At 45.9% G+C, this 27,474-nt stretch overlaps 1 protein-coding gene across 2 annotated transcripts in view; it reads right to left on the bottom strand.

The window, feature by feature from the left end:
• The window catches only part of LOC144500796 (junction plakoglobin-like), an 82,704-nt gene that overhangs the window by 24,703 nt on the left and 30,527 nt on the right, over positions 1-27,474 (bottom strand). For both annotated transcript variants that reach the window (XR_013499014.1, XM_078224260.1), the window contains exons 3-5: positions 12,593-12,796; positions 9,411-9,664; positions 7,820-8,058 (exon numbers count right to left, since the gene is read on the bottom strand). Coding sequence is in view for 1 of the 2 variants with exons in the window: in XM_078224260.1 (XP_078080386.1) it covers positions 7,820-8,058; positions 9,411-9,664; positions 12,593-12,788 (689 nt within the window). In the remaining variant the exon portion in view is untranslated. The remainder of the gene's footprint in view (positions 1-7,819; positions 8,059-9,410; positions 9,665-12,592; positions 12,797-27,474) is intronic.

Raw genomic sequence — 27,474 nt, 5'->3', positions numbered from 1 at the left:
ACAATGTAAACATTGCAATGCCCAACTCCATGCCGTGGCTCAAGAAAAGAGCACTTGAAGGCACTCACTTCCCAGAGAGAAAGTTACGACCTGTACACACTTATTACCCTCTGCCTCCTGCTCTACACTAGCAGGTCAGCAATACCTCATTTAAAATTTTCATCTTGTTTTCAAATCCCTTAACGGCTTCCCCTCTCGCTTACTCTTCACATTCCCTTCCCTACAGCCTCCCGAAATCTGTGCTACTCAAATCTGACTTTTAGATTTTCTCCAATTTCCTCTGCCCTATCACTGCAGGCAATGGCCACGCCCAGGAATTCGCACCATCAATCTCAGCGTCCCAGCTCTCTCAACTTTCCTTAAAACCTACCATTTAAATCAGGTTTCTGGTCACCTGTCTTCTGACGTGAATTTGTCGATTTTTTTGTCCAATGCTACTCCTCTGAAGCACTTTGGAACATTGTACTATATTAATGAGTTATTGTATATCTGTGGGAATCCAATGAAAATTCAAGCCAGTTGCACGACCGATGAAGACTGAGAACGAGCATTTCATTCAGAATAAAATCGCAGGACTGAAGAGCACAAGATGAAGGGAACTGAAACTCTGAATTAAAAGTCAAGAATCACATTGATGTAATAGGTCACTGCAGATAGTGCCAAAGATCTTTGAATCTGGCAAACACTTCCAAAAGCATGGGTCAATATTTTTTATATTTGCTCATAAATGTGGGCGTCGCTGGCTAGTCCAGCATTTATTGCCCATCACTAATTGCCCTCAAGAGGGTTGTGGTGAGCTGCCTTTTTGAACCACAGCAGCACATGCGGTGTAAGCACTCCATAGGAAGGGAATTCCAGAATTTTGACACTGCAACAGTGAAGGAACAACGATTTAGCTGCAAGATAGAATTGAGTGAGATTTGGAGAGGAACTCGCAGGTAGTGGTGTTCCTATATATCTGCTGCCCTCCTCCTTCTAGGTGATAGAAATCACGGATTGGGAAGGTGCTACCCAAGGAGCTTTGATGAGTCCCTGCCGTGCATCTTGTGAATGGTACACACAGCTGACACTGTTCATCAGTGGTGAAGCAAGTGAATATTTGTGGAAGGGATGCCTATCAGCGGGCTGTTTGTTCTGGATGGTGTCAAACCTCGTGAATGTTGGGAGCTGCACTTATCCAAGCAAGTGGGGAGTGTTCCATCAAACTCCTGACTTTATGGACAGGCTTTGGGAAGTCAGGAAGTGAGTTAACCTCCACAGGATTTCCAGCTGACCTGCTCTGGTAGCCACAGTATTTATATGTCTATTCAGTTCAGTATCTGGTCAATGGTAACCCTCTGTCCCCAATATTGATGGCAGGGGATTCCCTAGGATATTGATGGCAGGGGATTCAGTGAGGCCAAGGCAATTGAATGTCAAGAGGAGATGGTTAAAATGTCCCTCTGTTGGAGATGTGGTGTGAATATTACTTGCAATGAATAAAATACAACTGCTAAGGTGGGTGTGAGTGCCATATTGAAATATGAAAAAGGATAACACCAGGAATTCATATTAAATTAGTGCACCATGGTTAACTGAATTAATTAAATTCTATAAAAGAAACCGTCAACCACAATCAAAGCATTTGAAACCCATCAAATCGGTTGTTTTCAGCATCTGACACAAGTTCATTGAATTCATTCCAAGTCATTGTTACTATGGCAGCATCATAAGGACCCCACTCTGGGTCAGATATGGTGCTTTGAGTTTTAGAATCATCCTTCCAGAACAAATCATCTTTTCCACCCACTGGAGATCCAGGTTTTGTGATGGGAGGATTCTTTGTGCTCTAATAACATCCTATAATTTGACAACAAAGTCACAAAACTTCAAGCAGGGCAGCACACACATTTCAGCTCTCTGAAGGTTTTCTCCGCATCAAACTATCCCATTCGACATGAAAATGATCCTTGCATGGTTTGTTGTGGCACACACCCAGAGGTTGCACGGTTGACATGAGACCCTCTGGTGGGATTGCAATGTGGGTGCTATTGTTTTACAGGTTCCTCTTGATCTCGGTTGTATGGGATTTGATCATGTCCCACACTAACATGTTGTGTTCTTCATGTAGGCCACCAGGACCTAATCGATCCACAACTTTACTCCAGCCTCATCCACCCAACTCTTGTCGTGGGCACAAAAACTCCTGCAGGGAACCCGATTTTCAGCATGGTTTCACTTTTGGAAATTACCATAGACGTTAATTATGTTTTGTTGCATGTAAGCTTGCACAGCTTCCAGCTCCTTGAAGACCGTGTTAGCGATCCGGAGCTGGAACTGGATGAACTCAGGATCATTCGGGAGGCACAGACAGTTATAGATAAAAGCTACAGGAAGGTAGTTACTCCTAGAAATGAAGATGGGTGACTGTTAGAAGGGGTAGGTAGTAGTCAATGCAGCAATCCCCTGGGGCCGTTCCTCTGAATAACAAGTGGGGTAAGCCATGGGGTACAGGTCTCTGGCACAGAGTCTGTCCCTGTTGCTCAGAAGGGAAGGGGAGAGAGAAGTAGAGCATTAGTTATTGGGGACTCCATAGTTAGGGGGACAGATAGGAGATTCTGTGGGAACGAGAGGGACTCGCGGCTGGTGTGTTGCCTCCCAGGTGCCGGAGTCTGTGATGTCTCGGATTGTGTTTTCGAGATCCTTGAGGGATTCCAGCCCCAGGTTGTGGTCCACATAGGCACCCAAGACATAGGTAGGAAAAGGGGTGGGGATGTAAGGCAGAAATTCAGGGAGTTAGGGTGGAAGCTTAGAGCTAGAACAAACAGAGTTGTTATCTCTGGTTTGTTACCCGTGCCACGTGCTAGCGAGGAGAGGAATAGGGAGAGAGAGCAGTTGAACACGTGGCTACAGGGATGGTGCAGGAGGGAGGGATTCAGATACCTGGATAATTGGGGCTCATTCTGGGGTAGGTGGGACCTCTACAAACGGGATGGTCTACTCCTGAACCAGAGGGGTACCAATATCCTGGGGGGGAAATTTGCTAATGTTCTTCGGGAGGCTTTAAACTAATTCAGCAGGGGGATGGGAACCTGAATTAGAAGTTGCTTAACACAATCATAGAAATCATAGAAACCCTACAGTGCAGGAGGCGGCCATTCGGCCCATCGAGTCTACACCGACCACAATCCCACCCAGGCCCTACCCCCACATATTTACCTGCTAATCCCTCTAACCTACACATCCCAGGACTCTAAGGGGCAATTTTTAACCTGGCCAATCAACCTAACCCGCACATCTTTGGACTGTGGGAGGAAACCGGAGCACCCGGAGGAAACCCACGCAGACACGAGGAGAATGTGCAAACTCCACACAGACAGTGACCCGAGCCGGGAATCGAACCCAGGACCCTGGAGCTGTGAAGCAGCAGTGCTAACAACTGTGCTACCGTGCCGCCCTTGGATTTTCTGGGAGGAGATTGCAGAGCCTTTGGCTTTGATCTTTATGTCGTCATTGTCTACAGGAATAGTGCCAGAAGACTGGAGGATAGCAAATATTGTCCCCTTGTTCAAGAAGGGGAGTAGAGACAACCCTGGTAATTATAGACCAGTGAGCCTTACTTCTGTCGTGGGCAAAGTTTTGGAAAGGATTATAAGAGATAGGATTTATAATCATCGAGAAAGGAACAATTTGATTCTGGATAGTCAACACGGTTTTGTGAAGGGCAGGTCGTGCCTCACAAACCTATTGAGTTCTTTGAGAAGGTGACCAAAGAGGTGGATGAGGGTAAAGCGGTTGATGTGGTGTATATGGATTTCAGTAAAGCGTTTGATAAGGTTCCCCACGGTAAGCTATTGCAGAAAATACGGACACATGGGATTGAGGGTGATTTAGCGGTTTGGATCAGAGATTGGCTAGCTGTAAGAAGACAGAGGGTGGTGGTTGATGGGAAATGTTCATCCTGGAGTTCAGTTACTAGTGGTGTACCGCAAGGATCTGTTTTGGGGCCACTGCAGTTTGTCATTTTTATAAAATGACCTGGATGAGGGCGTAGAAGGATGAGTTAGTAAATTTGCGGATGACACTAAAGTCGGAGGAGTTGTGGACAATGCGGAAGGATGGTGTAGGTTACAGAGGGACGTGGATAAGCTGCAGAGCTGGGCTGAGAGGTGGCAAATGGAGTTTAATGCGGAAAAGTGAGAGGTGATTCACTTTGGAAGGAGTAACAGGAATACAGAAATTGGGCTAATGGTAAGATACTTGGTAGTGTGGATGAGCAGAGAGGTGTCCATGTGCATAGATCCCTGAAAGTTGGCACCCAGGTTGATAGTGTTGCTAAGGCGGCGTACGGTGCGTTAGCTTTTATTGGTAGAGGGATTGAGTTTCAGAGCCATGAGGTCATGTTGCAGCTGTACAAAGCTCTGGTGCGGCCGCACTTGGAGTATTGCGTACAGTTCTGGTCGCCGCATTATAGGAAGGGTGTGGAAGCATTGGAAAGGGTGCAGAGATTTACCAGGATGTTGCCTGGTATGGTGGGAAGGTCTTATGAGGAAAGGCTGAGGGACTTGAGGCTGTTTTCGTTAGAGAGAAGAAGGTTAAGAGGCGACTTAGAGGCATACAAGATGATGAGAGGATTAGATAGGGTGGACAGTGAGAGCCTTTTTCCTCAGATGGTGATGGCTGGCACGAGGGGACATAGCTTTAAATTGAGGAGTGATAAATATAGGACAGATGTCAGAGGTAGGTTCTTTACTCAGAGAGTAGTAAGGGCGTGGAATGCCCTGCCTGCAACAGTAGTGGACTCGTCAACATTAAGGGCATTTAAATGGTCATTGGATAAACATATGGATGATATTGAAATAGTGTAGGTTAGATGGGCTTGAAGATTGGTTTCACAGATCGGCGCAACATCGAGGGCCGAAGGGCCTGTACTGCGCTGTAATGTTCTACATTCTGCCGTGAATTTAGCCTTTTCATGTCCTGTAGCTTTCACCAGAACGGTTTCGGAACTTTACATTTCACAGTTCAGGTGCTGGACATATCGAAATTCATATCTTTCATCCATGTTGCCAATGTGGTATAGCGGGTACTTCACCACCGTCTGATGCATTCAGACTGGAAACTGAGGGTTCTTTTGGTAGTTTATAAGTAATCTTTGTCTCCTGCCGCAACACTAGACATTTTCATTCCACAGGGTGGAAATGGCTGCTACGAGAGGACACAGGTTTAAGGTGCTGGGGGGTAGGTATAGGGGAAATGTTAGGGGGAAGTTTTTCACACAGAGGGTGGTGGGCGAGTGGAATCGGCTGCCGTCAGTGGTGGTGGAGGCAAATTCAATAGGGTCTATTACGAGACTTAATAGGATGGAGGGTTATAGGTAGGCCTAGAAGGTAGGGATATGTTCGGCACAACTTGTGGGGCTGAAGGGCCCGTTTTGTGCTGTAGTTTTTCTATGTTTCTAAAGCAGCTGCACCAACTTGCTCTGAAATTTTTGTTGGACTCAGGGTTTGATTGGTTCACTGTGTATATGCAGCATTTTTGGTGACAATGTAAGTATTCTACAAGGACACCGATTCATGCTTCTCCAGATTGGGCCAGTGGCTGATCCCTGTGCTCAGTGATTCCTTCAGATGGATTCCTCCTTCTCCCATTCTGGCACCACTTATAACAAATGCCTTCACTGCAGCACAGTTACTTGACGAGTTGGAAAATGTTGTGACTTTTAGCTTGAAATCAGCTCTTTCCATCATTCATTTGGAAGACTCGTCTCTCTGCATCATTCGCCACATGGAGGTCTACTGTGACAGCATGTCTAAAGCTCCCATGTATCTTTGCAACATAGTCCATTTCACCTGCTTCATCCATTGGGCCTAGTTATAAGGCACCAACAAGTTAAAAACTCCATTTGTTTGGTTGTAAAGGTTGGGGGGTTTGACTTTAATGTGGAGGGGATTAACCTATTTGCCAAGTATATGCAAAAACATGATTTTTGGCAGAAATTGAGAAACGAGGTCATCTTATACACTAGGTCTACATATTCACCATGATCTTCGATAATGTAGCTGAGTGAATTATTGACAACAGAATAAATAAGGTTGGAAAACTCCTCCAACTTCCAATTGAAGATCAATGTACATTAGAGGCAAAATTGCAGACGAAGAAATCAGGATGTATTTGATTAAACCGAGAAGAAATCTGGCTCTTACAGCCCATTGATATACTTCATCGCTGAGCCAAGAATCCCTTCTCATATTCCGAAGGCTCACTCAACTGAAATGCTTTGGACACAAAACTGGCCACAGTTTGTCATCACCAGTATCTGAGAGAAGAATGTTTGTTTAGCACAGAGGTTTCACAGGTAGCTGAGCCACTGGCTAACCAGTGTAGGGAAATACTTGCTTTACCATCAGAACTAGAATAATGTGCAAACTTGCCCAGCAATCCAATAAGGGAGTTCAGGAGAAATATTTTACCTAGAGAGTGATGAAAATGGAAGTCGCTCCCAAAATGATTGGGAGAGACAAATGGCATAGACAGGGTGGCATGGTGGTTAGCACTGCTGCATCACGGTGCCAGGGACCCGGGTTCAATTCCAGCCTCAGGCCACTTTGCGTGTGGAGTTTGCACATTCTCCCGGTGTCTGCGTGGGTTTCCTCCGGGTGCTCCGGTTTCCGCCCACAGTCCAAAGATATGCGGGTTAGATTGATTGGCCATGCCAAATTGCCCCTTAGTGTCAGGGGGTCAGCAGGGTAAATATGTGGTGTTAGGGGAATAGGGCCTGGGCGGGATTGTGATCTGTGCAGGCTCGATGGGCCGAATTGTCCTCCTTCTGCACTGTAGGAATTCTATAATTCTAAGATACATTTCAGGAAAAGCTGGATAAACACATGAAGAAAGGAATATGTTGGTCGGAAATGAAGGATGGGAGGTTTGTGTGAAGCATAAACACTGACAGTAAATGCGACAAAGTGCATAGTCTGACGTTAGAGGTTCAACATGGGAGTACGGCGAATGCATGAGGAACGGACACTGATGGTTTGGCATGATATTCCTATTTCATTGCACAAATAATTGAAGTTATATTCTTTTAATTCAACTTATATCCTTGTTTCTGAAACTGTTTCCCGCAATCAACTGAGTAACAGACTTAAAAGGGTCAACCTTTATCCATTCACATTTTCTGTCTTCTCATATTATTACCATCACCTTTCCAGGCAGCTGATTTAAATGTTGCTCTTTGCAGAATTCACCATTAGCTGACATTTGGGTGGATCAAGGTAGCCAAGCCCCTTGTCGAGGGCAGAGGCTGCAGGAGCTAATGGATGCACAATAGGATTGAGGGAGTCGGGGACTCTTGGACCGAAGGAGCCACATTTCTTGTCCTTCTCCTTTTAACCTAAAAACAGCCGGATTTCGTCTCCTGTAACCTTGCCTCTAATGTACACTGATCTTCAACTGAAATCAGCTCCATCACACCTCCCACCACATACTGACCCCTCTCCACCCCGCCAGAACAAAATCCCGTGGATTCGATGATTCAGAAGATGTCTATAAAGCCCTGTTGTCCATCCTCAGGCAGGAGCTCAGAGGCGAGAGTGACATGACACTGAAATGAACAGGTCCATGTGACAGATCCACAGAGAGTGGAAAAACAGCAGGATCACATTTAGTCACGTGCACACTCACCAGTCTAGTCTCACAACTGAAGAGAGTCACTTGTACACCAATAAATACAAATGCTTTTGAGAGAGAGAACATGGGTTGCAGGAGAAGCAGCAATACAGGAAATAAATTCAAGCAGAGTCAGAGAAACGAGGTACTTGCCACGTCTGAAACATACCTCAACATCCTGACCAGCGCAGGGATTCCGCCTGATTTGAATATGGCGAGCATGCCATCACGGTGGTGAGAAAAGTTGTGCAAGATGCCGGCTGCGTGGCGTGCGGTTTCCATGTCACTGGTATTCTGCATGGTGCGGACAACTGCAGCAACCATCTGGGGTGACTGTTCGAGGGCACGGCACGAAGCATCTTTCTTTGACAGCTGATTAACTATCATGGTCGCCTTGCTGACTATAACCTACACCATAAAGTGGAGAAACAAGGGTTAATATTCTCTTGCTGGCAGTGACAGCAGTTTATTAAAGTGGACAGAGGTATTCTCCAGCAGCCCCGCTGATAATGACCCTGTCCAGTGTGGAACAGATGCACAACTCCACAGCCGCCGTTTATGCAGTTCATTTCACATAGCAGAATGTGCCAGAGGGTGTAAATTAGACAAACTGACACTGACTCACATAGTAAGTAGTCTCACAACACCAGGTTAAAGTCCAACAGGTCTATTCGGTAGCACGAGCTTTCAGAGCGCTGCTCCTTCATCAGGCCAGTGCCTGATGGGTGAGTGGCTGAGTGAAGGGCACTTACCTGATGAAGGAGCGGTGCTCCGAAAGCTCGTGCTACCAAATAAACCTGTTGGGCTTTAACCTTGTGTTGAGACTACTTACTGTGCCTATCCCTGTCCAACACCGACAACTCCACATCATGACTCACATGGATGATGCTGAGCAGGGGCTGATGATAGAGTACTAGAGGAGGAACTGCAGTTGGGTGGCACGGTGAAAATATGAGCAAAAAGTTGCAGAGGGACATTGACAGATCCAGAGAGTGGGGAAAAACTACAGCTGATGGAAATCGATACAGCCACAGTGGTGCCATGCACTTTGAACCTCAAAGGTAGTTTCTAAATGGTAAGAAGCTTGGAGAAGAGGAGATCTTGGGATCAAAACACAAAAGTCACCGAAACTAGTGGGCAAGTACAAAATATTCTAAAAGGTAATTGAAATATTGGCCTTGATTTCAAGTATCTGGAAATATAATGGGGTCAAAGCTGTGGTAAAGTGAGATAAAATTTTTGTTAGTTTTCATCTGGTGTAACGGTATACTCTGGGCCACGACATCTCAGCAATGATGTATCTGTCTGAAGGTGCAGCACTGTTTCACCAGGGCTGAAAGGGTTAAATTTTAAGGACATCAGAATTAGCTAGAGGGATCAAGGGGTAAGCCAGCTGAGGTGACGAATAAAGGAATGGAAAGGTAGATAGAGAGAAACTATTTCCTCCGATGGGGGTTGGAGGAGAAGGGGGCACAACCTTAAAACTTTGGCCAGGACATTCAGGGATGATGTCAGGAAGCACTTTTTCACACAAAGGGAGGTTGAAATCTGGAAAAAACTCCCCCAAAAAAAGTGGTCACAGGCACGGGTCAACTGGAAATTTCAAAAGAGGGACAGATATATTTTGGTTGGGTTATGTAAACAAGAAGTTAAGATATATTTTTAAAAATCAGCCAAGACCTAACTCAATGATGGAATCAAGAATAGAGAGGCCGAATAGTCTCTTCCTGTTCCTATGATACTCTGCTAAGATACTCTACCTGATCCTCATCGTTGAGTAGTTTGGTGAGTTCAGGAATGGCGCGAGTCGCAAGCTCTGCATCGTCTTGATAATTGATGAGCTGGACAATGGCAGCTTTCAGCATCTGGGAAGATTCCGACAGTTTCTGCACATTCGTCTCCTGACCGGGATCCATCTGGGTGGACAGGATACGGGTACCACTCTCCAGGGTTTCTGGGAACATGGCAGCACGCACACGCTGCCCACGAGTAGAGGCCAGTTGCTCTTCCATATCTGTAGATTTTAGAATAGGTTGCATGATGAAACATGTACCTGCTTCAGTTTCCCAGGACACACAGGTCAGAATATCCCCTTCTCTGTATTTATACCGTGCCTTTAACATAGCAAAACAACCCAAAGCTCCTTACCCAAGTATAATCAGACAGAAAATGGACACCAAGCCACATGTGATAAATGATCCAAAGCTTGATCAAAAAGATAGGTTTAAGGAGTGCCTTTTAAAAAGATAGGGAGATAAATAAAGAACAAAACAGCACAGGAACAGGCCCTTCGGCCCTCCAAGCCCGCGCCGCTCCCTGGTCCAAACTAGACCATTCTTTTGTATCCCTCCATTCCCACTCCGTTCATGTGGCTATCTAGATAAGTCTTAAACGTTCCCAGTGTGTCCGCCTCCACCACCTTGCCCGGCAGCGCATTCCAGGCCCCCACCACCCTCTGTGTAATACAAGTCCTTCTGATACCCGTGTTAAACCTCTCCCCCCTCACCTTGAACCTATGACCCCTCGTGAACGTCACCACCGACCTGGGAAAAAGCTTCCCACCATTCACCCTATCTATGCCTTTCATAATTTTATACACCTCTATTAGGTCACCTCATCCTCCGTCTTTCCAGTGAGAACAACCCCAGTTTACCCAATCTCTCCTCATAACTAAGCCCTTCCATACCAGGCAGCATCCTGGTAAACCTCCGCTGCACTCTCTCCAAAGCCTCCACGTCCTTCTGGTAGTGTGGCAACCAGAACTGGGCGCAGTATTCCAAATCCGGCCGAGCCAACGTTCTATACAACCGCAACATCAGACCCCAACTTTTATACTCTATGCCCCGTCCTATAAAGGCAAGCATGCCATATGCCTTCTTCACTACCTTCTCCACCTGTGCCGTCACCTTCAAGGATCTGTGGACTTGCACACCCAGGTCCCTCTGCGTGTCTACACCCTTTATGGTTCTGCCATTTATCGTATAGCTCCCCCCTACGTTAGTTCTACTAAAATGCATCACTTCGCATTTATCTGGATTGAACTCCATCTGCCATTTCTTTGCCCAAATTTCCAGCCTATCTATATCCTTCTGTAGCCTCTGACAATGTTCCCCACTATCTGCAAGTCCAGCCATTTTTGTGTCGTCCGCAAACTTACTGATCACCTCAGTTACACCTTCTTCCAGATCGTTTATATAAATCACAAACAGCAGAGGTTCCAATACAGAGCCCTGCGGAACACCACTAGTCACAGGCATCCAGCCGGAAAAAGACCCTTCCACTACCACCCTCTGTCTTCTGTGACCAAGCCAGTTCTCCACCCATCTAGCCACTTCCCCCTTTATCCCATGAGATCCAACCTTTTGCACCAACCTACTATGAGGGACTTTGTCAAACGGTTTACTAAAGTCCATATAGACGACATCCACGGCCCTTCCCTCGTCAACCATTCTAGTCACTTCTTCAAATAACTCCACCAGGTTAGTGAGGCATGACCTCCCTCTCACAAAACCATGCTGACTATCGTTAGATAGTCAGAATCCCAGAACTCAGGATCTGGGCAGCTGTCAATGGTGGAGCCATTGCTATAATCAACAATGAGCAAGACGCCAGGACTGGAGGAACGCAGAAGTTGAAGGGTTTTAAGGCTGGATAAGATTAGAGAGAGGGCGAGAGAAAGAGAGACAGAGAGAAAGAGAGAGAATGGCAAGACCATTGAGGAATAACTGAGATAATTGAATAGGACAGCGCAACGATATGCAATTGAGCTTGAAGTGATACCAGTATTGCCCAGAAATAAAGTAGACATTCCATCACCCAGCAACTCAATCTCCCATTACATCTCTCACCTCCTCCACATTTTGTACCCATTTTGTTTGCTTCCTTGCATTACAAGGTGGCAGATGGGCATGTGGGCTGAGGTCTCTGCCATCCTTCTCTGCCCAACAGCATGATCAAATGCCTCACCACTGCCACAATCTCTTCTACTTCCACACACCATAGTGTCAATGATTCCACTGAGCCCAAGTTCATCCAATTCCACCATCAGCTCTACAATCAAGTCATTGCAGCTCTCAGGAACTGACTGACTGGCATTAGACAGACTGAATCCAATGGGATATGGTACAGCCCCATTCACTCCACAGCCATCTACACCAGAATTAAAAGTGTTGATGTCAACGAAAATCTCTATTGGGTAGTGCACTCAAGGTCAGGATTTCTTCCACTATGTGAAGTTCACCAAGCACAAGAGCTTTCAGAGAATTTGGGTCACTCACAAAGCTTGCATTAAAGGTTAGTATCAGCATCTGGAACCATGCACTCATCCTCGTAAAAGACACCCCAATCTCAAAAATAGCTAATCGAAATCCCAATCCATCACGCAAACCAGCCTCCCATCCATTGACTCGGTCTACACTTCCCACTGCCTCGGGAAAAGCAGCCAACATAATTAAGGACCCCACACACCCCGGACATTCTCTCTTCCACCTTCTTCCATCGGGAAAAAGATACAAAAGTCTGAGGTCACGTACCAACCGACTCAAGAACAGCTTCTTCCCTGCTGCTGTCAGACTTTTGAATGGACTTACCTTGCATTAAGTTGATCTTTCTCTACACCCTAGCTATGACTGTAACACTACATTCTGCACTCTCTCCTTTCCTTCTCTATGAATGGTATGTTTTGTCTGTATAGCACGCAAGAAACAATCCTTTTCACTGTATATTAATACATGTTACAATAATAAATCAAAAAAAATTACAACAGACCCTGGAGTCGTCTCCCCCCCCACCCCAAGCGGGTACTCTCTCCCATGGTATTACCTAATTAAATCAGATCTCTACAGAAGGATACAATTAATCTATCAATATGGCTTTTTGTTCCCATTCCTCCTCTTCCGAAACCCACATATTTACAGGAAGGCAATTTAAGCCCCTCACATACCTGGCAATTGGGTGGTTGTATATGTGGTGGTTGTGACTGTATAGCCTCCCTGCTTCCATGTTTCATCATCTTCAGGGTTGCCCTTGCCACTGAGTGAGGGAGCATTGGTATTCATACCTGAGTGAATACCAGAGTCAATGAAGTTGTTCTGCCATTGTGTTACCTTGCTGACGACTTCAGAATCGTAACTCTCCATTTTTCACACTATGGATAATGAACAAAAAAAAAACAGAGAGAGTCTTCAGTGTTGGCGGAGAGAATCCACTGATCAGTGGTGATAATTCTCACAGGCAAGTTTCAACTGGGAGAGAAAAAAATATCGGCAGTCAGGTGACCATGACAACGAAAATTGAAATCCACATATAGACACCCACGCTCGACAGTTGCAAACAACTGCCACAGAATTCCCGCCTGGTACAACGTACAAACCTCCACACTCCTGAAAAGAATTCTGTTTTTAAAAATGAGGAAAGAGTCAAAAGCTCAAAGAAGCAGGACACAGGAACTGAAATAGATCCCAGGGTGCACAAGACAAAAATCAGGAGGGGGGGGGGGTGGGGGGTTTAACTAGAGATTTCAGGGGGAAGGGGAGAGAGATTGAAGATGGTGCATATCTATAGAATGTTGCGGACTGCTGGTATCACAAAGCTTCATCAACGGAAAAAAAAAATTACATTTGGCACCTTTCACAATTTCAGCCATCCCAAAGCTTTATAGTATTTTTGATGCTTAATGACTGTTGTAATGAAGGAAACACAGCAGCCAAATTACACACAGCAAGATCCCACAAGCAGTAATGTAATCATGACCAGATAACCTTTTTTGAAAAGCTAGTGATGGTTGACAGATGGAAATTGACAATAACTTCTCTACTCTTCTTCAAAATGGTGACTACACCAAAAGGCCATGAAACTTGGATTCACACATGCCATCCATGCCAAGAATTGACAATTCTCTGGGATATTGATACAAGGAACCCCCACATTGAGATTATTAAAAGTTATTGGAGTATTTTTTTAAAACTGCTCCCCTATTCTCGATTCATACTGAAATGGAGGTGAAATGTTGTTTGTGTGTAATCAAGAATCATCCAAGCAGCCAGGGACCTGGGTTCGATTCCTAGCTTGGATGACTATCTGTCTGGAGTCTGCACATTCTCCACGTGCCTGTGTGGGTTTCCTTTCACAGTCCGAAAGATTTGCTGGTTAGGTGCATTGGCCATGCTGAATTCTCCCTCAGTGTACTCGAACAGGCGCCGGAGTGTGGCGACTGGGGGATTCTCACAGTAACTTTTGTTGGGTCATTCTGAAGGAAGTTAAGAGTCAACCATATTGATGTAGGGCCTGGAGAAATACCAGTTCAGACATGGTACAGATGAATGGTTTCTTTCATTAGGACATTAGTGAACCAATTGTTGTAGAAAGCTGATGACTTAATAACCACATAAAACCTATGCCAGCTTTTCATTTTTGAATTCTGGCTTTTAAAATGAATTTAAGTTCTCAAAGTGCCATGGTGGGATTTGAATTTGTTCCTTGGATTAGTGCAAGCCTCGAGTAATTGATCCACAAGAAACAGCAAATAGATCTGCAAAACCACTGGAACAAAGGAGAATATAATTCATTGACAACTCATTCAATGAGCTAGTACAGATATGGTGGGACGATTCTACAACACTCTCTCTTGACAGCATCACAGCAGATACTGGAGTCAGCGGCCACAAAGATAAAGCCATCAGTTTTAAACTAAAATAATAACCTGGAATCAGAGCCATAATCACACCCAGTCAGGCAAGATCAATTGCTCTATGAATTATCAGTGCTTTATGAAATTGAAATACTGATTAGAGTTTAACTCCATCCCAGATCCATTAGGTTGTTTTTCAAAGCTCTGTACAGATGGGCATGTCCAAACGCGCGCTGTGTGGGTTATCCCAACATGCACTGTGCAACATATAAACAATTATAACAAAGTTCAGAGTTCATGGGGCACGCATAAAAGCCCTCAGCCCAAGCCAGGTTACTAAACTCCAAATTTATGCAATGAAGAAACTCCACCTCCTTTCCAAAACATACCGTTTCATTTTAGGAATTTGCTGCTGCAAAGAGTCGGCAAGAATTTGCTAACCACATACAGCCCTTCATTAACTCGACTTCAGGCAATTCTGTTCCAGCTGAATCTGGCTCAAGTTGCAGGAACACACAGGTCAATTGACACTCCCGCAAAAAACAAGAGGAACATGGTCTTTTGTGTGGCAGCATGTAGAGGCAGCGTGCGAGCAAGCGACAGCACACTCCCTGCGATACCAGCACTGCAATAAATGGTCAATATTCTGTACTTCAATCAAGGAATCTTAAAGGTCTTCTTACTCTCATGCCCGTTTAAGTGTGTGAATGAAGTCAAGACCTTCAGTGGAAGCAACATAGCTCATGAACCAGCAAACTGCCTCAGTGCCAGTCATTTATGGAAGAGTTTGTTTTCCAATATTGAACTATTAGTCTTCAGGAACAATCTGTGCCTCCATTAGCATCATCGATTGAAGCATGAAGAAATCATTTGTGGGCATCTTCCCTCACAGGCAAGTCAGAGGAAGCATGAGTGGGCACGTGACAACTTCATTCAAGGTTCAACAGTTGTACTCTCTCCAGAGGCAGAGCATTTTCAGTTCAAATTCCAATCCAGAGACTTGTGAAAAAATCCAGCCTGATCCTGCAGACCTGAGGGAGCGCCGCACTGTCAGAAGGGCCCGGACCGAGGGAGCGCCGCACTGTCAGAAGGGCCCGGACCGAGGGAGCGCCGCACTGTCAGAAGGGCCCGGACCGAGGGAGCGCCGCACTGTCAGAAGGGCCCGGACCGAGGGAGCGCCGCACTGTCAGAAGGGCCCGGACCGAGGGAGCGCCGCACTGTCAGGTGAAATGTTAAACTGGGACCCCATCTACCCTCTCAAACCACAGGATCCCATTGTTTTATTCCAAGAGGTGCAGGGGAATTTGTCCTGGTGTCTTGGCCACTGATGTGTCCAAAGATGTGCGGGTTAGGTTGATTGGCCAGGTTAAAAAATTGCCCCTTAGAGTCCTGGGAGGTGTAGGTTAGTGGGTAAAATATGTGGGGGTAGGGCCTGGGTGGGATTGTGGTCGGTGCAGACTCGATGGGCCGAATGGCCTCCTTCTGCACTGTAGGGTTTCTATGATTTCTATGATTTCTCTGTTTATCACGCAACCAATGTCATGACAAACTGACTACCTGGTCATGCCATTGCTATTTATGGGAGTGCCAATTGGCTCTTCATGTTTCTGACATTACAAATGATTTCACTTCAAAAATACTTTATTGGATGTAAAGCATCTTGGGTGGTCTTTAAGTCATGGAAGATGCTATATTGATGCGCTTCTCCCCACAAAGACTCCATTCTGATCTTCACAATTCTCTTTGGTTTAGTGAGAAGCACTCTGGGTCATCCTGAATTACGAACTCAGGTCTGCAGTGAAGCTTAAACGCATAACCGCCTGACATTCCAGTGCTACATAGCTGGAGATGCCACCTTTTAGATGAGGTGTTAAACTGAGGCTTTATAATCCATAAACACCCATGCTTCATTTGCCTTCCTCATCACTTGCTGTTCCATCCCTGTATGTGAACTTTTATGATTCAGGTCGAAAGAGCACCAGGTCCCTCTGTATTGCAGCTCTCTGCAGTCTCTCCCTATTTAAATGACAGATAAATGATAGATAATTGCTTCGCGGTGGGCTGTTGGAGAACTGGAAAGAGCGCAAGAGCAAATTCTGACCTTCTTTCAACATGTTCAATGTTTACCTATTGTGGAACGGCCACAATTTACTGCAAACATCTATCAAAATATACCAATCAGTCTGAAAATACAAGACGACAAAACCCAAACAAATGGCATTTCCAAAGCAGCCGTGCCCTGTCCCATCCTCAGCTTTGAATGAATGGTGGAGACCTCAGACTGTGATCAGGGACAGGATAAAACAGAACCAGCAGAGGGGATGCAAAGCCACAGACCGGGGTTAAACCCCTGGGCATGGCGAAGCCCATTGGTACCAACCAGGACGATAGAAGCACAAAGGTTGTGGCAATTCTGAGTGGATGGGGAGCAAGGGGGTGGGTGTTGGCGAGCAGAGAGCTGGGTACTGTTTCTTAATCATCCTCAACCCTTTCTACAAAACCTGCCCTGTGCACGGATTGGGTGTGGTTAACACTGACCTGCATCGTGACAGCTACTATAACAACTGATCCATCAACCTCTCACATGCAAGACACCACAAGGTTAGACACTCTGCTTTCTGGTGGGCATTAAGCACCCGAGCATGGTGTAGAGCAGCATGATTGCCAGAAAGGCAGCACCAGAGCAAAACCTGACCTTGCCTTCAGCGAATGTTCACAAACACATTTTCCAGAAATTGCCCCGGGACTGGATGCTGTATTAATATTGCCTCCCATACATGGAAGCCAATTGCAAACCCATTCCCTTACCCCTCACCTGCCCAACATCCAAAACCTCAATGCCAGAAATTAGCCCTGCCTGATTCCCAAACTGCGCAAGAACTTTGAGCACCAACCACCAAAAAACCCTCAGGTCCTGAAGTCCAAGAAGCACATACCACACCAGACTGATTCACACTGACAGCAACATCAGCCTACACAGCAAATAAACATTCCGGTAATTAACTGAATCTGACAGGGCAGGATTTTAATGGGGGAGGAGAAAGGGAGGGCACAAAATAACAAAATAAAATATTTGTTAAAATTAAACCAAACAATCGAATCTTGCTCTGAAGTGCTTCTCCAGGCCATTTGCAGGAGATGTTTTTGATGTGCGTGATGTGTACAGCTGCACACTGGCTGTTAACCGCCCAGGGCAGGAATGCAAATGCTTTTCCTCAGTCAGCCGCTTACCACAAACGGAGTGCACAGCCAGCCCCCTGACCCTTTCATTATCGACTACAGCCTGTGCAGGCTAACAGGACCTTGAATACACTCAGAGAAGGCGAACACCTCGACCCACGTCCCATGTCTGCACTGCAACACCCCTAAAGCACAAGGGGGCTCAGCTGAATTTTCAGCATTTATAGATTCAGCGCAGAGACAGGGGCGCGTTGCACTGATTGAAGGTCTTCAATGGATATTCATGAAAATAGAAAGCAGAACTGCCGGGGAGGGGTGGGAGGAGAGAGAGAGATTGGGGAATTTTACAAGACAAAGATGATTCAACAGAACAAGACCATTCAGCCCCTCAAGTTTATACCACTGTTATTCAATGACATCATGGGTCATCGGTACCCCAACTTCACCCACCTGCTTTATCACCTAATGCATTTGAGTAGTAAAAATCTCAAGTTTAAAATTAGTAATTTAGCAACTATTGCTTTTTGTGGGATACAGTCCCACATTCCTTAGGCCCCCATACCGCTGGGCCAGCGCCGGGTCGGGCGCCGCCCTGTCTGAAGGCCAACGCCGGGTCGGGCGCCGCCCTGTCTGAGGGCCAGCGCCGGGTCGGGCGCCGCCCTGTCTGAGGGCCAGCGCCGGGTCGGGCGCCGCCCTGTCTGAGGGGCCAGCGCCGGGTCGGGCGCCGCCCTGTCTGAGGGCCAGCGCCGGGTCGGGCGCCGCCCTGTCTGAGGGGCCAGCGCCGGGTCGGGCGCCGCCCTGTCTGAAGGCCAGCGCCGGGTCGGGCGCCGCCCTGTCTGAGGGCCAGCGCCGGGTCGGGCGCCGCCCCGTCCGAGGGCCAGCGCTTTAGAGGGATGTCATTATGTTGGAGGGTCAGTGCTGACCAGGCCAGGCTTTTTAGTCACATACATTTCCAGGGAATCTTTCTCCATGCCAACACCAAACTGAACTTTTGCTGTTTCTCTTCAGAAGCCTCAGTTGCCCCTCGAGTAAAAGCAAAGCATTCTGCAAGTCTCTTCCATTTTATTTAAAAATTCTCCAATGATTGATAACAGATAAGAGCCTAGCAGCGATGGTGACAGTCGCAGGTATCAATCTGTCACCTCCAGTGAAGCCACAGCTGTTGATCTGGGGCCAGTCACGGAAGCAGCAAACACAAGAACCTTTCTCCTGCTCTCACATTCTGAAAGCCGCAAGGTTATGACACAGTGGCAACATCGCACTGACTCCCTTGGGAGATAGCCTGCCACATCAGAAACATTCAGCCATGACAATGCAGACACTCAGCTCCTAATGTGGACAACTATACATACTCAGCCATATTCTGGAATAATAGAAGCTCCCTTTCATTACCCAGGGGCTGCCAGACAGTTCCAGGTTCAGATCTCAATCAGTACAGAAAAAACTAATTTCAGACTTATCAGTGGCCTCTCCTGGGACAGGGCGAGATGTAGTCAGTGAAGCTTTCTTTTCAATCAGACAGAAACTAAAAGAACAAACTTGATTTCCAAAGCACGTTTCACAACCAGAGGATGTCATAAAATCCTTTACAGCCAATCAAGTACTTGTTAAAGGGCAGTAACTGTTGTGGCCAACTTATGCACAGCAGGATCCCACAAACAAGGAAACCATGATCGATCAGGAGGTCTGTTTTAGTGATGCAGTTGATGAATAAATATTGGACAGGTTACTAAAGGGAGCCTCCCTGTTCCTCTTCAAAATACTGCCATGGGATCTTTCACATGCATCTGGAAAGACACAGGGCTTTGGTCTAACACTATCCAAAAGGCGGAACCTCAGCCAGTGCAGCCCTCCCTCAGTACTGGCACTAACAATGCCATCCTCGTGTGGCCTCAGGTCTCTGGATTGAGCTGGCCTTTTGTTGTGAGGTGAGATACTGCTGCCTACTGAATTACAGCTGACACCTTAAAAATAGAGAGCGGAGCACAGAAACCCACATCTGAGCTTCAAATCAAAATGCCAACAAACACGCAAGGAAATAGATGATGCAGCAGGTGATAAACTCTTATTCATCTCTGGGACACGGATTTCTATTTTGTTCATCCATCATCTTACCTATAGATGAAATGTGTGCAGGCAACCAACCCATGTCCCATCTTGCCCAAACATTCAGAAAATTGGCACTTAAATCAGCACAACCACTGTTTGGTGTAGTAATGGAACAAATTTACACTGGCAAAGTTCAGAATCACCTCCTAACCTGGTGGTAAAGCATAACATTGGGGCAATGTAGAGGGAGCTTCATCCTGTATCTAACCCAATGCTGCACCTGCTCCAGGAGTGTTTGATGGGGACAGTGTAGAGGGAGCTTTACTCTGTATCTAATCCTGTGCTGTACCTGTCCTGACAGCAGTAATCAAACACACAGGTAAGTCAGGGCTTTTAGTTAATACAGCCATGCTTTCACCATATTTATACAATCAGACCAATGCTGTCCTCTCTGACTGCAGTCAGTGGAGTTTAAAGTGGAAGGAGTGAACAGGTAGTGAAACCTAAACCAAATCAGCTGCTCCACATCCAGAGCAAAGAAACCAAATGGGAAGTGAAAACAGCAGAATGGAGAGTGAGAACATGGGTGTTTGGAATCTTTTGAAAAAGCCAATCTCAGAAAGGAAACTTCTCTTCACATCGAATAAGATTTGGCATTTGCTGCACCAGCTGAATGGAAATCTCTGGAGCTAATCAGAATCCTTCAACTCTTGCAACCCTTCCACAGCAACACCAGCCAGAAAATTTCCCATTTAAGTTAGAAGTTACAATTCCTCTCACCTCAGCTTCAATCTACCATGGTAAGTCGTCTCACAACACCAGGTTAAAGTTAGAGACTTCTTACTGTGCCCACCCCAGTCCTATGACGGCAACTCCACATCAATCTACCAGGTAATGAAATGGGAGACACAATGATACGCTCACAATCCAAACAGTGCAAAATTCAGAGCTCACAGTAGGATGATCTTTTTAAATAATACTGGGATCTCCATGGAGGAAGTGGGATCTGCATACTCACGTCTTAATCCACTCCTGGGAGCTGGGAACGAACAGCACAACCAGAGGATGCAGGTTCAAACCCTCAGCTTGAGCCTGACACTTCAGTGTAGGTATGTTTCACGGTCAAAGGACTGCCCTTAACTAAGATCCCATTTGCTGACAGTCCAGGCAGATGTTAAATATCCTCGGATACGGTTTACTATAACTTGCAGTACGGACATATAATTGGCGAATGAATTGTAAGATAAGCAAGTATGAGACTTTACACTTTGGCAACAAAAATAAAAAGGCCACATTACTTGGTAAGTAGGAATCTAAAATGGCAGAGAGATCTGGAACTACAAATACACAGGTCACTAAAAAGTAACAATTCAGCTTATTGAAGTCAGAAATCGTGACTAAAGCACCAGGAATTATTTCTACAGGGATAAATTGAATAGTGGAGGAGTTATGGGAAGCATTTATTAAGTTTTGTTCGGACCACATTTGAAATATTGTGTACTCTGGTTGCCATTTGATGAATAGCATAGCAGGGCCCTGGAGAAAGTGCAAACAACATTTACAAGGTCTGCTGCCAGAACTGGGAGGTTATATTCCTTTTGGGAAAGAACGAAATCTTGGGTCACTTTTCACCCGAACGCTGAAGGTTGAAAGATAATCGAATAAAGATCTTTAAGACTATGCATGATTTTGACAGTGTCAACACAAAATGTTTCCACCTGTGGGGGAGAGCATACAAAGCGTCCATCAATTTAAGACAGTAACTAATAAATCCAACAGGGAGTTCAGGAGAAAGTTCTTTACTAAAAGAGTAGCAAGAAAGTGGAACTCATCATCACAATAGTTGAGGTGAATCATTCAGATACATTTAAGGGGAAGTTGGGAAGGAAGATAAGGAGTTATGAGAATAGAACATAGAACATTACAGCACAGTACAGGCTCTTCAGCCCTCGGTGTTGCGCGACCTGTGAAACCAATCTAAAGCCCATCTAACCTACACTATTCCAATATCATCCATATGTTTATCCAATGACCATTTAAATGCCCTTAATGTTGACGAGTCCACTACTGTTGCAGGCAGGGCATTCCATGCCCTTATTACTCTCCGAGTAAAGAACCTACCTCTGATATCTGTCCGATATCTGTCACCCCTCAATTTAAAGCTATGTCCCCTGTTGCTAGCCATCACCATCCGAGGAAAAAGGCTCTCACTGTCCACCCTATCTAATCCTCTGATCATCTTGTATGCCTCTATTAAGTCACCTCTTAACCTTCTTCTCTCTAATGAAAACAGCCTCAAGTCACTCAGCCTTTCCTCATAAGACCTTCCCACCATACCAGGCAACATCCTGGTAAATCTCCTCTGCACCCTTTCCAATGCTTCCACATCCTTCCTATAATGCGGCGACCAGAACTGTACGCAATACTCCAAGTGCAGCCGCATCAGAGTTTTGTACAGCTGCAACATGACATCATGGCTCCGAAACTCAATCCCTCTACCAATAAAAGCTAACACACTGTACGCCTTAACAACCCTATCAACCTGGGTGCCAACTTTCAGGGATCTATGCACATGGACACCGAGATCTCTCTGCTCATCCACACTACCAAGTATCTTACCATTAGCCCATCTAATACTCTGTATTCCTGTTACTCCTTCCAAAGTGAATCACCTCTCACTTTTCCACATTGAACTCCATTTGCCACCTCAGCCCAGCTCTGCAGCTTATCCATGTCCCTCTGTAACCTGCAACATCCTTCCGCATTGTCCACAACTCCACCGACTTTAGTGTCATCCGCAAATTTACTAACCCATCCTTCAACGCCCTCATCCAGGAAATTTATAAAAATGACAAACAGCAGTGGCCCCAAAACAGATCCTTGCAGAACACCACTAGTAACTGAACTCCAGGATGAACATTTCCCATCAACCACCACCCTCTGTCTTCTTACAGCTAGCCAATTTCTGATCCAAACCACTAAATCACCCTCAATCCCATGCCTCCGTATTTTCTGCAATAGCTTACCGTGGGGAACCTTATCAAACGCTTTATTGAAATCCATATACACCACATCAACTGCTTTACCCTCATCCACCTCTTTGGTCACCTTCTCAAAGAACTCAATAAGATTTGTGAGGCACGTCCTACCCTTCACAAAACCGTGTTGACTATCCCTAATCAAATTGTTCCTTTCTCGATGATTATAAATCCTATCTCTTATAATCCTTTCCAAAACGTTGCCCACAACAGAAGTAAGGCTCACTGGTCTATAATTACCAGGGTTGTCTCTACTCCCCTTCTTAAACAAGGGGACAATATTTGCTATCCTCCAGTCTTCTGGCACTATTCCTGTAGACAATGGCGACATAAAGATCAAAGCCAAAGGCTCTGCAATCTCCTCCCTAGCTTCCCAGAGAATCCTAGGATAAATCCCATCCGGCCCAGGGGACTTATCTATTTTCACACTTTCCAGAATTGCTAACACCTCCTAATTATGAACCTCAATCCCGTCTAGTCCAATAGCCTGTATCTCAGTATTCTCTTCGACAACATTGTCTTTTTCCTGTCTGAATACTGACGAAAAATATTTAGCGCCTCTCCTATCTCTTCGGACTCCACGCACAACTTCCCACTACTGTCCTTGACTGGCCCTAATCTTACCCTAGTCATTTATTCCTGACATACCTATAGAAAGCTTTAGGGTTTTCCTTGATCCTACCTGCCAAAGACTTCTCATGTCCCCTCCTGGCTCTTCTTAGCTCTCTCTTTAGGTCCTTTCTGGCTAACTTGTAACTCTCAAGCGCCCTAACTGAGCCTTCACGTCTCATCTTTACATAAGTCTCCTTCTTCCTCTTCACAAGAGATTCAACTTCTTCAGTAAACCACGGTTCCCGCGCTCGACCACTTCCTCCCTGCCTGACAGGTACATACTTATCAAGGACACGCAGTAGCTGTTCCTTGAAGCAGCTCCACATTCCAATTGTGCCCATCCCCTGCAGATTTCTTACCCATCCTATGCATCCTAAATCTCGCCTAATCACATAATAATTTCCTTTCCCCCAGCTATAACTCTTGCCCTGCAGTATATACCTATCCTTTTCCATCGCTAAAGTAAACATAACCGAATTGTGGTCACTATCACCAAAGTGCTCACCTACCTCCAAATCTAACACCTGGCCTGGTTCATTACCCAGTACCAAATCCAATGTGGCCTCGCCTCTTGTTGGCCTATCTACATACTGTGTCAGGAAACCCTCCTGCACACATTGGACAAAAACTGACCCATCTAAAGTACTTGAACTATAGCGTTTCCAGTCAATATTTGTAAAGTTAAAGTCCCCCATAACAACTACCCTATTACTTTCGCTCCTATCCAGAATCATCTTTGCAATCCTTTCCTCTACATTTCTGCAACTTTTCGGAGACCTATAGAAAACTCCCAACAGGGTGACCTCTCCTTTCCTGTTTCTAACCTCAGCTCATACTACCTCAGTAGACGAGTCCTCATCAAACGTCCTTTCTGCCACTGTAATACTGTCCTTGACTAACAATGCCACACCTCCACCTCTTTTACCACCTTCCCTGATCTTACTGAACCATCTAAACCCCGGAACCTGCAACAACCATTCCTGTCCCTGCTCTATCCAGGTCTCCGAAATGGCCACAACATCAAAGTCCCAGGTACCAACCCATGCTGCAAGTTCAGAATAGGATAGAGGTTTATAGGTTAAGGGGTGGAGAATGCTCATGAATATACATTCTGGCATGGACTAGTCACACTGAATGAACTTCATAAATTTAACAGTAAAGAAATGGGCCAAACAAAAAGGGAGGTCACCTGATGTACTGGCCAATATTCTTCCCTCAACCAAATTAATTGTAAGATTCAGGTTAACTGACCACTCATTGCACAGTAAGAAGTCTCACAACACCAGGTTAAAGTCCAATAAGTTTATTTGGTAGCACAAGCTTTCGGAGTGTCACCTCCTTCTTCAGGTGAGTGAGGAGTTGTGTTCACAAACAGGGCATATATAGACACAAACTCAATTTACAAGATAATGGCTGGAATGCAAGTCTTTACAGGTAATCAAGTCTTAAAGGTACAGACAATGTGAGTGGAGAGAGGGCCAAGCACAAGTTAAAGAGATGTGTATTGTCTCCAGCTGGGACAGTTGGTGAGATTTTGCAAGTCATGGGAGTTACAGATAGTGTGACAGGAACCCAAAATCCCGGTTGAAGCCGTCCTCATGTGTGTGGAACTTGGTTATCAGTTTCTGCTCAGCGACTCTGCGTTGTCGTGCGTCGTGAAGGCCGCCTTGGAGAACGCTTACCCGAAGATCAGAGGCTGAATGCCCGTGACTGCTGAAGTGTTCCCCAACAGGAAGAGAACACTCCTGCCTGGCGATTGTCGAGCGGTGTTCATTCATCCATTGTCATAGAGTCTGTATGGTCTCGCCAATGTACCATGCCTCAGGACATCCTTTCTTGCAGCGTATCAGGTAGACAACGTTGGCCGAGTCGCAAGAGAATGTACCGTGTACCTGGTGGATGGTGTTCTGACATGAGATGGGTGGCACGGTAGCACAGTGGTTAACACTGCTGCCTCAACTCCAGGGACCTGGGTTTGAATCCCGACTCGGGTCGCTGTCTGTGTGGCGTTTGCACATTCTCCCTGTGTATGTGTGGGTTCCCTCCGGGTGTTCCGGTTTCCTCCCACAGTCCAAAGATGTGCGGGCTAGGTTGATTGGCCATTCTAAATTGCCCCTTAGTGTCCCGGGATGCATAGGTTAGAGGGGTTAGTGGGTAAATATGTAGGGATATGTGGATAGGGCCTGGGTGGGATTGTGGTTAGTGTAGACTCGATGGGCCGAATGGCCTCTTTCTGCACTGTAGGATTCTATGAGATGATGGCATTCGAGTCGATGATCCGGCACGTCTTGCAGAGGTTGCTGTGGCAGGATTGTGTGGTGTCGTGGTCTTGCCTGGGCTTGCAAAATTTAATTAACTGTCCTGGCTGGAGACAATACACATCTCTTTAACCTGTGCTTACATTGTCTCACTCACATTATCTGTACCTTTAAGACGTGATTACCTGTAAAGACTCGCATTCCAACCATTATTTTGTAAATTGAGTTGTGTCTGTATATGCCCTGTTTGTGAACACAACTCCTCACTCACCTGAAGGACACTCCGAAAGCTCGTGCTACCAAATAAACCTGTTGGACTTTAACCTGGTGTTGTGAGACTTCTTACTGTGTTTACCCCAGTCCAACGCCGGCATCTCCACATCATGGCTACGCATTGCATTACATGGGATGTTGTGCTCAAAGTGTTGTGTTCATTTACGGTCATTGAACTAGACCACAAAATCAAGTGCACATGGAAATTTAGACTAAAAATAGAAAATGCTGGAAAGATTCTTCAGGTCTGGCAGCATCAGTGGACATGATGTGGAGATGCCGGCGTTGGACTGGGGTAAACAGAGTTTTAACAACACCAGGTTAAAGTCCAACAGGTTTATTTGGTAGCAAATGCCCAGGGACAGGGACACCCCCCCCCCCTTCCAGGCAAGGGACAGGGGGCACCATGCCCCCACCCCCCCACCAAGGGACAGGGGCTGGCTCCCGGCCCCTCCAAGGCGAGGGACAGGGGCCGCCGCCGTTTCTCTCCCCCGCCCCCTAGCGAGGGACAGGGGCCGGCAACCTCACCCCTCCATGACAAGGTACATTAAAACAGTAGCTGACCACTCGGCTCCTCAAGCCTGTCAGACATTTTTCTCCAGGACAAAAGAATCACTAAGGCTGTAACCAGTGGATTTTCACACTCACTTCATTGCAATGTTTAAGTAAGCCTGCTTGTGACTAATAAATAAACTTTAATTTTTCCCTTCTGATACTCGCCCGCAGACAGTAAAAGCCTGCACTCGTGTCACATATTCAAGCAGCAGACACCCAGGGGATTTGATTCCTGGAAGAATGGGGAGGGAACAAAGGAAATTTTTGACAATTGCAAGTTGGCTTCAAAGTGATAACTGGGTGAGATGGAGTGAAGCAAATGAATTTCAACACAGCACCGCTCACCATTAACCAGCTTTCCTGACTCACACTGATGAGATCTGGAGACAGTGGATCTTTCAGTAAAGGGTGGAGCCTCTCCAGTGCAGTGATGCATTTGTGCATCAAAATGAAAAGTAAAGTCAGAGAAACAAGTTGAAGCTGCAGCTACTGGGAACATAAAACCGTTCCCATCACAACGTTAAAAAAATACAGACGTAATGCTAAAGGAAAATGTACATTACCAGAAACAATAATTCATGTCAGCATAAATTAACTTCATTTTCAATCTCGCAATTGTAGGTTTTGTTGTTGAAAGTATAATAATTTGAGCTTGGCTCTGTCAGTACCACTCACCAGAGTTAGAAGTTTGTAGGTTTAAAAACCAGAGATCTCAGAGCACAAGTCTTTGTCATTCATGGTACAGTACACAGAGTGCTGCACTGTCAGAGGTGCTCCGGGTTGGGAGCATAGAAAGAGCCCAAAGCATTACTCAAAGAGTAGGCAACTTCTTCCCAATGTTCAAGCTTACTAGTGTCACAAGTAGGCTTACATTAACACTGCAATGAAGTTACTGTGAAAATTCCCGAGTCGCCACGCTCCGGTGCCTGTTCGGGTACACTGAGGGAGAATTTAGCACGGCCAATGCACCTAACAAGCATGTCTTTCAGACTGTGGGAGGGGACCAGAGCACCTGGAGGAAACCCACCCAGACATGGGGAGAATGTGCAGACTCTGCAGTCACCCAAGCCAGGAATTGAACCTGAGCCTCTGGCGCTGTGAGGCAGCAGTGCTAATCACTGTGCCACCCTAGCCCATAGGGCTAACATAGGGCATGGCACATAGACATCCTAGTCCATATTAACTCCTCAATGAACATTGCTGTGAATGCAGTGGTGCAATGGCTCTCACC

Source organism: Mustelus asterias, chromosome 11 (assembly GCF_964213995.1).
Source record: "Mustelus asterias chromosome 11, sMusAst1.hap1.1, whole genome shotgun sequence".
In the NCBI taxonomy this organism is placed as follows: domain Eukaryota; kingdom Metazoa; phylum Chordata; class Chondrichthyes; order Carcharhiniformes; family Triakidae; genus Mustelus; species Mustelus asterias.
This window is presented reverse-complemented; position numbering and strand designations above follow the sequence as displayed.